Genomic DNA, 14242 nt, shown 5'->3' with positions numbered 1-14242 from the left:
AAAGTATTAATTTCTTTAAAAACAGTAGTGTACAATTATAATAATTCATTCTAATTGTATCATATCTTGTTTTTTTTTTTCAAATTTTGTAGTAGTATAAAGATCATTAGGTTTAATGTACTGTAACCACTTTTTGTTGGTAGCTTTTAGTGTTGAAAAGTGATTAAACTTTAATAAAAAAAAAAAAATTAATTATGAGTACCTTGGCAAGCTAAAGTTTCAAAGTAGCTTCTCCAACACCCCACTACTCTGTAACTCAGTTTTATGGGATTGAGTCCACTTTAAATTCCAGTCACCACTCTTTCTAAAAGTGATTTTCTAGCTCACTATGCTATATTGCCCTCCACCTGTTCTGCTGCTATCTGTCTACACGAGTCTCCTTCATGCTACGAATCAAACATGATGTGGGATTAATGTTATAATATCACCGTACAGTACACTGCCATTTAATCAAGTCAGTAAAATCAAACTATCAGGTCTGTGATATTATTGTAACATTCTAAACATTTGACCACTGAAACCTTTAACTATGATTTTTTAAAACACACAATATGTAAGTTGTTTAAATTTACATGATGTACAAATTTGTGCTGTTTTTGTAATGTAAAAAGGTTGTTTTACATGTCAAAATTCTTCAATATTTATAAACTAGGTGGGTATAATATGCACACATGATGCAGTGGGAAGTTTCAGTCCCAGTCCGTTTTTTGCCAGAAGGCAAAGAATTGCTGCTCTGAACTCCATATCATGCATCTTCTTTTAGATAAGACAACCTTTCAAACTAAATCAGATCTCTTTTTTTTTTTTTTTAAAGGAACAATTTTGATTAGGCTGACATGCTCAAAGACACGATCTTCCATGCGTCAAATTTCATATTCCCTCCGAGATGAAACAATCGGGTGAGCGTTTCTCGCTCATCTCCCTCTTGTGTTCCTGTGATGGTTTTCTGCCTGTTAGAGCATGCAGGGTTGCTAGGAGCTCAGAAACTGTGGCATCTCTTTCCTTCTATTAGCATTTTTCTCTTGCCATCTCTGAAACTCTACCCGTCACCTGTTGAAATCACTCTCTCCTGCTCTGTCTCCCTGTTGTTCTCTTTCATGCCTGAGTTTCAAGAAGTGACTCTAATAAAAGTCTATAGGCATGTTCCAGTCGCCCAACAGTCCCCTGCAAAGACTTCCAGGGTATTTGACCACCTTAAGCAAGATTCCACATCGTAGAAAATATATATTTAGTCACTGTTAAAGACATGGGGAGCAACTGGATATCATTACTATGGAAGTATAATTGGTTCAGTTGTATTGTCTTTGAGTGTTTCAATGTATTCTTTTAACAGTTTGTGAACCATTATTTAAAGTATGAAAGTTCAGAAAAATGCATAAAAAAATAACACTTCGTAATTTTATTTTATTTTGAGCCTCCTTTGTAACCATGGAGACATTTGTGAGAGAGACGATTCAGAAGACATTTACTTTGGTGCATATCCTTAACCGTATCTGTTTGAACCGGAATACACTGAAGATGAGAATACACTGGACTATTTTCAGGCGCTGCGTCATATCATTACACCTGCTGCACCCATGGTACGGCAGCAAAGTTCCTTGATTATTACGCAGGAATGAGAGTATAGTTCCTAGCCATATGGGCCTTAAAATCACAACTTTTCATTTTCCGTCAGTCTTAGTACACGATGTAACTACAGAAGAGTCACGTTTTAAATAGGAAAAATATCGAAACTCTTTGGTCATTTTTTTTAGAGAGATGCTAACGGTCTAATCAGATTCAATGATCTATGCTAAGCTATGCTAAAAGTGTTACCGCCAGACCCGGAGATCTGCTGAATGGATTCGAAAACGGTAAAACTCAACTGTTTAACTCTAGGGGAGTTGGAAAATTAACCTATTTCCAAAAGAAGTGGAGGTTTCCTTTAATATAATAGTGGATTATTTTTTTTTTTTCAGGATTCTTTGATGAATAGCAAGTTAAAAAGAACAGCATTTATTTTAAACAGAATCATTGGTTACACTTTATTTTAAGGTGTCATTGTTACAATGTAATTATATATTTAAGTACTGAGTAATATTAATTAACAACATGTACTTACTATAGGGTTAGGGTAGGATTAGGCTTTTCTTTTCAAACAGAAAAAAACCCAAACCAGACTCAATTTGTATTTATTTACACCTGTATATTATGTCAACATACCCAGAATCCCGAAGTGTTGTCTGTTTAATAATATTGCACTGTTCCAAATGAACAAATTTTGTTGTGATCATCTACGCAGGCCCTACTCTGTGTGAATGCTGTGTTGGGACCCTGTGAATTAGAACGCAGCTCAAAGTTTCCCTCCTCCTTTTTGTCTCTCAGCATGGCAGGTAGAGGCTTGTAATTGTATTTAAAACTCTCATTTGACTCAAGCCCCTGGTGGTGAAGGAGACAAGCATCAGTTTCGGCATCCATTTGAGCCTCTATTCAAAGCTTCATAATTGCCACCAGCAAGAAAGAAACAGAATGAGAGATGAGAAGAACAAAGAGAGAGAATAAGACTGACCCATGCAGAGCTTTGGCCTGCCTTCCTTCCTTTTCAGATCTCTTTGTGTCACACACTTCCTCCAGAAGTCTTGCTGTGACCCAGATCAGTGGCGCTTCAACAGAAATCCTGTCCTAAAGCATCTGTCTGATAATGAAAAGCCAAGTACACAGCTTTGGATCGCTGTTATGGCTGCCCGGTCTCATTTTTCTGAGCAAAGCTGAGCCGGATGGATCAGCATGGAGCTTGTCGGATAATGATATGATGGTATTTCTTGTGTTTCTGCTAATTTTTTTGACTGTAATTGAAATGAACGCTAGTTTTTGAAAAGGCAGCGTGAATTCCAGTTTGCAAAGTTCTGAAATGTCATGATATTCAACAAGAAAAAATATTGAGTGCACTGTGAAAAAAGATTATTGGAGTACATTTTACAAGAAAATACAGTGTGGGAGTTTCATTTCTTTAGCTTAAAAAGCTTTTTAATTACTGAGTACACTTTCAAGAAAGTAAATGGCATCCATTGTGGTTTCGTGTAGACTTCTCGATAATAACAATTTTCATTCACTCATTACAGGAATTCAGGGTGTAAATGACAGAAAAATGCTGCCTTATCTCTGTGACGGTCATCTCACTGGGTGGCAGAAGCCATTAACGGCGTCAAATCAGATTTCCACTCAATTTGAGTGATATCAAATTACTTTTTTAGATTGCCATGGTGATGCTTGTATAATCTCCGGTGGATCTACTGTTCATTAGCACGTCTTATGTCGTAAGTGGCGACACGATCGATGTTGAGCAATCGCAGCCATTACCCAAAGTGCAGCTGTAATAAAGCCAACGCATTGGCTTCTTTTTCTATTTCTGTTTGTTTCTCACGTCTCATTATATCCCTATTTTAACACCTCACCCTTACCTCCGCTGATGCCTGGATCTCTGCTGCGCACATCAATTTTACTGTGCTGATGATTGTAATGTGGATGCCAGAGGCTGAGACAGAGCACAATTCCAACAGTAAATGACTGCTGCCAGTTGGCTGCAGTGTGAGTGTTTTTGTGTGCATGTTTGTGTGTGTCAGTGTTTTTTTCCTCAATTTGTTCTTATTGCCTGCACACTCCCCTGAGGTACTTGTGTTGACAGTTGCTCTATTTTTGCTGGATGAATGTTTGTACAGTTCAAGGGGCAGCTCTCTGTGAAATGTTAGATTTTCAAATTGTTGCTTTTTTTGCTTTTTCTTTTTTACCTTCTGCTTTGGTAAGCGACTGAGGGCCGCCTCCTGTGCCTCACCCTGAAGAGCTGTTTTGTTAAATCGCTCAATTGCACCTTTAAACACTGCATTCAAACCCTTCAATCCACACAACATATTTTGAGATCATGCGCAAAACATTTCAACAGCCGATTTTACCCGTTCACCTTTTGAGTAACTACGCCCATCAGTGGCACTTATGCAAAATACCCTGCCCCTTGTGTGTTTATTTAGGGAATATTTGGTTCATTTGATGTGCTTTCTGAGAAAAGTTTAGAAGAGTGCCACTGAACACACTTCACCGAATTGAAATAGATTTAGCAGAATCAGCTTAAAAAATACTACCATTGATGTTCACTAACACGGACCAACCAGATATAAGCTTAAAGCGATGTATTGGCAACAGTAAAATGAAAATAAATACGATTTTAAAAAAAGTCAGCTGAAATGTATAATTATTTTAAAATAATTTGACACTTAGAAATTGTTTAGAAAAAATATTATTTAAATTAGAAGCCCAAAGAACAGAAAATCATGGCTTTTATGTAACTATATTAATGTAGTATTATTATTATTATTATTATTATTATTATTATTATTATTATTATTATTTTTATTAATACAAAATTATGTATTTTTATTTAAGTAATATAAAAGTAATCATATTTTTGTAAGTAATTTTTATTTTATTTTAGATGGACAGGGAAAATTAAGTAGATTAACAAGTAATTTTTGACAATTTGCATTGCTGCAACTGTGGCTAGAAACGAGCAGAAAATCATGACCTGGCTTTTATGTAACAGTCATCATTTATTTTAAAACGCAAAGTAAATTAATTGCAAAATTAATTAATCATAGAAACATTTTTCATTTTTATATTATGTTAAAAGTCATTATTTCAGATGTGCAGGGAAAAATTAATTAGCTGAAGTGGCTTTTAAAAGGTGTATAAAAACGGAAGACAACAGATTATTCTCAGTGTTGGCAGCTGTATTGATTTATGAAGGGAGCGATTTAGTGAGTCATGATGCATTGTTTGCATCCAGTGTGTTAACTATAGACTAATCTGAAATTACTTTCGCTCAAGTGTGAAAATAAGGTGTAAAAATAAAAGCATTAAAAAAGGAAATTAAAAGTAAAGTGTCAAAATATAAAGGTGGTTTCCTTGACCATTTATAATATTTTCTTCCTGAAGTCTGAAATTTTGGTTCTTTTAAGTGCAGTCCTTCAAGCATGTACATAAAGTTTAGTCCAAATCTGTATTCTGACCATCATCTTCTTTCTTCTTGGGCAGGTCTTTCGCAGTGGAGAGGGCATGGGTATCAGGCTGGACAGCGCGTCTGCCTTCCAGGGTGCTATCATTTCCCCTCATTACGATTCACTCCTGGTGAAAGTCATCGCCAGTGGAAAGGATCTGCCGGCGGCCTCTGCCAAAATGAGCCGAGCATTAGCGGAGTTCCGCGTCCGTGGGGTCAAGGTAAGGCTTTTCTCGACAACAGTGCTTGCATAAACGATCTGGGTCAGCACGACTGCGATCAGATTCAGCATAGACCTCTGGAAATCGATTCAGTTGCACATTTAAAGGCGCTGTGGTGTCAGACTGAGATTGTGTGTGTTGTGCTGGTCAAATAGATTTTTACAGTAAATGTCATGCCTTTAGTCAATTACTTTAGAAAAAAAATCAATTATAAAACTTACCAGCTTAGCTCATGAATATTAATTATGTGACGTCATCTAATTAATATTCAACAGGCTTTGTAGTTTCATGACTTCGCCCTTTTATAATGGCTGCTATGCTCCTTGTCAAAGCGCACAATGGTGAAAATGGTAACTTCCCATGAAAAAGCAAGCACAAAAAGGCACGAGAAGCCTGACATGACAAACTGAGTAAGAGATCCAGATGAGAAGTGATTTTTTTTTTCCGTGACGGAACCTATGGATTCTCTTTTCCCCTATTAAATGTGTTGTTCTTTTGAAACGCATCTGAGCAGCAGACATTTCACGGTCTTGTCACCCGTCATGCTGGCTGCCATCTGAGTCTCTGATCAGACCTTGAGTGAGCTAAAAACATTTCAAGATCTTGAGCTTTTTTTTTTTCTTAAATCTCCCACACGTGCAAACCTGAACATGCTGGGTGAGTCGGGTTAGACCATAGATGGTAACACACTCATATAATATAGTGTTTATCTGCATAATGTGATCAGAGTTGGAGTGATGGTACTAATGGCACTCTCGGATGAAGGGTGCAGACCTTACCATTTTCTGATGTGCCGGTTTCGGAGGAAGGGAGGGGTGTGGATGGGAGAAGTTGTCATGGAGTGTTTGCGCTTAATCAGCCTGAATAAAATAAATGTGTTTACATAAACCATTAGGGAAGGAGCTTTCCTATAAGCGTCTTTAGAAATTCGTTTGGGGGGTATTAGGAGAACCTATCTTTGTTTTGGCTGCTTTAATCGGGGAGTTTTCAAAACGCTGCATTTTATTTGGAGATGAAACAAGGATATAGCTCTAAAGACTAGTGACTAGTGAGCTGCCTATAAAGGGAACATTTAAGACATCGTTCACTGAAAAATGAAAATTCTGTCATCATTTATACACCGTCATGCGTGGCTGTACCCACCAGTGAGGACCCTAAAGTCCTATTTTTTTTTCAAAAGGTGTATACTTAAAGTTGTGAAATAATGGCCTGATTTTAATTTAACTTGGGTGCTGCAAGGATATTGCATAACACCAAGATAACTCATGAGCTGCCTCAGCGGCTGTCAAAATCAAAATGTTTAAGATGACCAATCAAAATAGGCAGATTGAGTGTGAATTCCATTGTCACGCTTAAAGGGATAGTTAACCAAAAATGAAAATTAGCCCATGATTTACTCACCCTGAAGCAATCCTAGGTGTATATGACATTCTTCTTTCAGACGAATACAATCGGAGTTATATTAAAAAAAAATGTCCTGGCATATTTAAAGTTTTAAATATGCATATTTTTCTTACATGAACGCATCCCTTCAGAAGGCCTTTATTAATGTAAGTAGCTAAACTAAACATTTATTATTTGTCAGCTGTTTTATGATAGAAATGTTAAACAACTGACATAGTTAATCAGGGATTTAAATGAATAAACATTCCCAATTTTGAACTGAAAATATATAATTTACATGATTTACATGTAATGTAATTCGCAGTTGTCAGTGTGGCGAGACCAACATTAATGGAGCCGTTTTTGGCAGATTAAGCATCAGATTAATAATTAATATGCACATATTGTGAATGAAATGAATGAACATGGTTACCAAGCTTTCCTGGTAGCCTTCAGCAAATTCACTTGTGTAATGAAATGATTTATAAAACAATTAAAAAATAAAATGGATATAAATATCAGTTGGCCAATTGTTTACTTTCTTCACTGACTGAAAAATGATCAATTAAATCAATTAAAGCGCAGCTTTTGGAGGGGAAGAGAAAAGGTGTGAAAAAGAGACTGATAGAAAAAGAAAAAGAAAGGGAGAAGGTGACCGAGAGATAGTCAGGCCTTTAGTCTGACTTCACAAAAACTGAACCAAAGTGAAAAAATGTTTTAACTTTAGGAGTAGAACAGTTTGTCACTGGGCAGTATCCTCAAAAGGACATCTTGAAATTAAACTTTTTAAGCGCATGTAAATGCACTTAAAAACAAACTTAATTATGAGGTCCCCTTTCAGTTAGGATGCTGCCTATGTAGGCAGTGAGGCAGCTCAGAAGGTTTTGTGTGTCTCATGTGAGGGGAGACATATGCATTTGAAGACATATGAGCTTTGAAGGGTCGGCCATCAGGGAAGCTTTTAAAGCACTGCATCGTTTTTCCAACCTCTTAGTTTTTCCTCCTAACACATTCTCTCTCTCTCTCTCTCTCTCTCTCTCTCTCTCTCTCTCTCTCTCTCTCTCTCTCTCTCTCTCTCTCTCTCTCTCTCTCTCTCTCTCTCTCTCTCTCTCTCTCTCTCTCTCTCTCTCTCTCTCTCTCTCTCTCTCTCTCTCTCTCTCTCTCTCTCTCTCTCTCTCTGCCTGCCTAATCTCCCTCCCATCTTGCCCTATACACAAATCTTAAAAATTGCTCCAACGTGACTTGAAATACCTTTCAAGATGATTTTTTTCTTTCCTCCTCCGGAAAGATCTGCTGTCCATTTGCTCGTGTTTCTCCCATCTAAATTCCCCTAGAGTAAAGTTTGTGACAGAACAAACTCCGAAAATTGCCTTGCACTGACTCTGTCATTCCACCCCAATATTTATCTTTACGCCTCTCTGCACCTTGCGCTCTCTACAATCAGGAAAGTCCTCGATTACCCTGCAGGCCGCATTCCCAAGCGTGACTAGAGAACCTGGCCTCGGAAGAATTCTGAGAATCACTTCAAGCTGCTTGGCGTCATGGCCGGAGCTTGAGCAGTGCCGTGGCCTGCCTGTTTTTAATGAAGACTGATGAAGTGCGCTCCAGGATATGCGTGAAGTTCAAACCTCTCCTGCTGCCTTAATTTACAGGCTTCCTCAATTTACAGGCTTCCTATTCCTTCCTCATTTGATTAATCTCGTCTTCCGCATTAGCACACCATGTTTTTTTTTGCATGATCGCTTACACTATTTTTCTGTCTCTCCTTTTTTATCACTTCCTCTTCCTAAACTTGTTCCCTTCGCTGCGCTCGGCAGGAGGGAGGCCGTTCTTCTCCTTTGGGGCCTGGGAGCTCCCTTGTTTTTATTAGGCATCTTCAAATAACCAATTTATCTAGTACCGCCACCACAAGATTTAATTAACTGTTCAAATAATGGATTGTGGTTATGACATCCATTTGCAGAGGTGGAATGGAGAAACCAGTATCTATCTATTATTTTTAGGGGGGTGGTTGCTTGCCGAAGATCTGGATCATGACTAGTGGATGTGTTGGACATCAGAAGTAGTAACATAGTACAGCTACTAATCACTAATTTGTCATTTAGATTATTCTTTTATTCACAGTGACTTACTAGTGCCCTTATTACAATGGTAGGGTGAGGGTGTGAATGGCAAAAAAAAGGATGACAGAGTTCGATGAATCTTAAAAGTATTTAACTACATTTCAATGGCATACAGCCGTATCAAACAATGATTTAGAAGTTAGATTATAAGTTAGTTAGAATTCGACTAGACGTCTTTGCCTGGGGAGGTTACCATAGCAACAGCAGGCTGCTTGAGCACATTTTGTTAGGATCCGTTGCAGATGGTACATGAAGAAACAAGTATTCTCATTATTTATCACTTTGTTATAAATTTACACACCAGAAATATATCTCAAAAACCATTTGCACTGGACAAACCTCAACCGACCATGCCCAAAAATTACTGCCAGAAATATTTTGAGTTTCAACCCAGATAGTTAGCATTTACATGCTTCTTTTGTCCAAAGCGACTTACAAATGAGAAGAACAACAGAAGCGGTTAAACCAACAAAAGAGCAATAATATGTAAGTGCTGAGACATGTCCCAGTTAGTCCAGCACAGTACACGTAGCAAGGTTGTTGTTTTTTTAACTAAGAAAGTATATAGAATAGAAATAGAACTGTTCGTATTAGTATTAATGGGGTCAGTGCTTTCTTGAAAATGGCTAAGTCAGGCAGGTCATTCCACCTGCAGGGAACAGTCAAGGTAAAAGTCTGTGAAAGTGATTTTGTGCCTTTTTGGGATGGCACCACATGGCGCTGTACGCTTGCAGAACGCAAGCTTCAGGGGCCGGTTTCACAAAGCTATTTTAGACCGGTCTATAGTGTTAGACAAGTCTAAAATTTGCTTATAGACTAGTCTAATGCAAGTTAGACTGTTTCACAAAAATAAAGACTGACTTAATTTAGACCAGATAAATTAGACGCCTTACCCCCAGGCTAACTTAGGTCTAAGACTCTGTTACCTTGGCAACCAGCAGTAACAATCAGTTACATTACAAACAGCCAAAAGAAAAGGGAAAATGGCTCATAATTTAAACATTTATTCTTGTTACTACATTCTCCGCTAAATTTCCCAAGTAAAATGTCCTTGTAACTGTTATACTCCTCCAACAAACACATATTTTCCGCTGGGGTAAACTGCACTGAGCGGTTGAATGCGCTTACTCGATCCGCCATGTTTTTTGTTTTGAAAAGTGTCTTATTCTACCCAGAATGCATTGCAGTGTAATCTTACTTAAGATAGTCAGAGTCTTAAGTGCTTTATGCAACGGTCTAATTTAGATGTCTATCTGAAGTCTGACTATCTACTATATCTAAGTCATAGTCAAAGTCTATCTTTGTGAAACCGGCCCCTGGAGGCCACATAAGTTAGCAGATGTGTTTGTCCACACTGAAAGTGTAAATGCTGTGTGGTGCAAAACAGTCAAAGGACATCAGGACATATTTGGTGCCTAATATACAGGTATGTAGATTTTGAGATGTCATTGTGGGTTTGGCTGCTGTGGGAGGTTACTGTTGCTGGGGCTGTTAAAAACTACTTAAAAGACATAATCAGATGTGGCAAAATTGCCCCCAATATTTGACATTATTGAAAGAACTCTGCAGGTAGGTAGATCTCCATGAACAGGATTGGGCACAGACTATTGTTAACTGTGTAATTGCAGTGGACAATTAAGTTTGGTTCTGTTCTTTCAGAACCAAAGTGGAGCATGAGAAATGAAGTGTTCAGTTGTGGAAAAAAGGAAACTTTGTATTACGAATTTTTCCCTTTTCACTCGTGTTCTTTCTCTTTCTTTCCCTTTTAAACGGCAAACTTTCCAGGTGTGATTGTAGCATCATTCAATTTCTGCAATGTGATTCTTTGTCTTTTACCCCTAAAACTGTATTTTGGTCACGGTGTGATAATAGGTAGTTGTTGTGTTCTTCAAGGTTTGTGACCACAATCTTTGGCTTTTTAAAAAACTCATACACACATTCATACTCTGTCACGCCATGGGTAGCTTTTGCATGTTGTGAATTGCTTTGTTGGCCATTGTAGAATGCTTCAAAAGCTGGGAACAGTGTTCTGGACAGATGTTTAAAGAAACGGGCTGTTTCTTTCACAAAAAATGTCAATTAGAAACCACATGGCATATCAGGAGGCGAGACCATTGGAGCCAAGGCTATGTTCCTGGTTCTAAGGGTTCTCTGATTTTTAAATAAAAGCTTGAATGTTTCATTATGTTTTCTAGCACTGCCCTGCTGACTTTGAAAGGCTCCTGCTGATCAAGCCAAGTTTAATGTAGATCTAAAAGAAGTCGTCATGTTCGCTGAATATTTAGTTATTTTACTGTCAGTCTCCCATGCTTTGCTGTCTCTGCTCTTTCTTTCTGTCTTCCTTCCTTCCTTCCATCCTTTCATCCTTGCTTCCTTCCTTCTTTCCTTCTTTTTCTGCAGTGCCTCTTCTCTGTGAGCTTTTATATGATATCAAGATATGTTCATCACTGTCAGGAAGTTGAGCCGTGTCAAGAGCCTGGAGGCTGTACTGAATGAGGGTTGAAGCTGTGGAGAGTGAAAGAAATAGTGAGACTGTGGGAGAGTGTCTCTGCATAAAGGCTTCAGACGAAGACTGATGGAAGCTGACAAACATTAAGAACCCTAGAGAGAAGGAGGGTGTATGGAGTAAGAAAAAAAAAAAAGAGAAGCTCTCTCGCTCTAAGTAAATATGTGAAATTGAATGAGGACGCAAACTCAAATACACCATCCTATTCTCCCTGGAGAGTCAGTCTGAAGTGTGTTTGTCCTTTCACAGTCATCATGGCCTTTTCCCCTTCTTTCACAGTAGAGCTGTACTTCTTTAGTACCAGGCACTTTCCATGAATATTGTACAAAATAAGGATTGAACCTCTTAAAGAATTTTTTTTTCTTTGTCAACAAATCGTAAACATCAGGAGATCAAACTAAATGTTACATAAGCCGTTTAATTTTCTCTCTACTTTCTGTGAAGTTAGCCATTGTTACAACCCTGTTGCCTAAATTTAAAACCCTGCATACATATTGCTACTAAATAAACACTAAACATAAACAACATTTCTAATATAAAAAAAAATGCTAGTACAAGTAACTGGGTCGCACATGAAGCTGTGTAAATGAAGCTGTCACATAGTGGTTAACTAGTTTGGGATCAAATGTTGTATGTGTACCATAAATTAACAAAAAATAATAGTTTGATCATTTTATTCTTGCAATAACTTGGTTAACAGGCTTGAATTGTTCATCCTGACAAGATTACATTTCTTATCAGTTTTATAGATTTTTTTTTTCATGAAACTATAGAACGTGCAAAAGAACAGCATTTATTTAATATAGAAACCTTTTTAAAATTAATGTTTTTACTGTCACTTTTAATCAATTTAATGCATTCTTGCTTTATAAAAGTGTTAATTTCTTTCAAAACAAAAAAAACAAACATAAAATCTACCTGAACAGCATCTATTAGATCTCACAGCAACAAACACAGTGCCTCTAATGCTTAAAATACAAATAATAATTTACCTTAATTTGTACCTCATTCATGATAGTTTTGTCACTGTCCTCTGGAAAAAAGAAATCCAACTCTCCGTTGGATGTTTTCATCCATGATGGATTCTTTATAATGCTCCATTATTACTCTGCAGTCGAATGGTTACAGAGCTAGTGAGCCTTCTACTGGCCATAAAAGAGAGGATTGGTCTTTACTTATAGCATCATGTGACTCATCTGTGCAGCATGACACCGTATAATCAATATCTAGCCTTACTTAGATGAAGATGATGGTTTGGCCGTCACTTTGTGCAGCATTTATGGTCACCAGTGGACATGTACAACACATCTCAGTGTGACTGTGTCAGTTGTAGCTTCTAGTTGATTATGAGATAATGGAGTTGTCTAGTAAATCACAGGCTGTGTATAGTGTAAGTTTTGCCTCTGTCGACTTCTCTCATCATTACTGCTGAACAAGCCCTTCTAACGGCCTAGAGGTGTTCTCGTCAGAAACAGCCGGGTGCCTCCAGCTAGATGCTGCAGTTCTCTCATGAGGATGCAGTTTCTGGTATCAGGGTGTCGTCACTTATGATCCTCAATACTTTTGGAATACTTTTGGAACACTTTTCCTCAGAATTGCTGGTTATTATTGGTTCATCGTTGAGAAATGGAAACGAGGGTGGACAAGTACATGATCAGTATTTTTTTGTCTTTTTATATATTTTTATAGTTCTGTTAAACGAGGTCAATTTCATTTTAGCGAAAGATAAAACGTTTTATGCTTAAAAACAATTTGCCATCTATGTAACACACATAGGCGTAATTTGCGGTGGGACATGTCCCCACCACTATTTTCTAAGGTCTAAGGACTTAAATACACGTTTAAGATAGTCGTATTAACATATAATAGGCCTCATTGAACAACCACTTAAACTCAATCAATGTACTATTTAAATCGATTGCTGGACATCGTAATGTTATTGTACATCTGTTTTATGATTAAGCATTGTGTCCCCCCCCCGCTGGTAACACATGTAACACATCCCCCCCACTGGTAACACATGTACTCAATTAAAATATATTCTCTGAAAATAATATACACTACCGTTCAAAAGTTTGGGGTCAGTACTTTTTTTGGCTTAAAGGTGACAGGAAAGACATTTAAAAAATATTTCCATTTCAAATAAATACTGATATCTTGAACTTTCTGTTCTTCAAATAATCTGATATCTTAAACTGAAAAAAATAAATAAAAATTACATCACGGTTTTTACGAAAATATTAAGTAGCACTGCTGTTTTTAACATTATATTAGAAAGATTTCTGAAGGATTATGGTATACAATTAAGGAATTAATTACATTTTAAAACATTTATATAGATTTTATTTTAATTTTAAATTGTAATTTCACAATATTACAGTTTTTGCAAGGTATAGTAAATATATCTTAAGATCATTAAAATTATATTAAGTAAATTTATCTTGTTTTAAATGTTTTTTTGTTTTTGCCCTTTTTTTAGTATTTTTATAATGCATGAGTTCATCTGAACCTTACAAAGATAAAGAAAAGTCTCAAATAAGAGAGAGGTTTCCCAACGCACTCCAGGATGCTCCAGCTGTGCAAATGTGCACAGCTGGAGATGCCACGTGAATTACAAGTCCTTATAAAAGTAGTTGAGAGCATGTGTGTACTTGGATCAAAAAATCTGCGGCACGTTCAAGCTCTCACTCGACTACATGAAAAATAAAGGAGGTGCACACATGAGAACAGAATCAAAGGTTGAGGAACAAAGAGTCAGCGTGAATGGAACACAGCACCTCACAACCTAAGAGACATTACTTAATGCTTTTTCAAAGTCCTGGCTAGCGGCACTGGCAGCTGAGGCCTGTTATGAATGAGAAATCTTGCTACTGATGAAGAGAGAGCTACTAATAGTGAGAGTGAATGCACCCTGGGGGTACCCGGGAGGGCAGAGGGAGCTGACAGCTCGAACCTCCAACAGAAAAGCTCCTGTCAGACTCCC

The 14242-nt window shown here is 37.4% G+C and overlaps 1 protein-coding gene across 1 annotated transcript in view; it reads left to right on the top strand.

Moving 5' to 3' along the window:
• Positions 1 to 14242, top strand: part of pcxa (pyruvate carboxylase a) — a 121744-nt gene that overhangs the window by 58448 nt on the left and 49054 nt on the right. The window contains exon 10 of the mRNA XM_084137667.1: positions 5065 to 5247. Within this exon, the coding sequence (XP_083993793.1) occupies positions 5065 to 5247 (183 nt within the window). The remainder of the gene's footprint in view (positions 1 to 5064; positions 5248 to 14242) is intronic.

Source organism: Abramis brama (genome assembly GCF_963993115.1).
Source record: "Abramis brama genome assembly, chromosome: 15".
Lineage (NCBI taxonomy): Eukaryota > Metazoa > Chordata > Actinopteri > Cypriniformes > Leuciscidae > Abramis > Abramis brama.
Note: the sequence above shows the minus strand (reverse complement) of the source record. Positions and strands in the feature narration are given on the sequence as shown.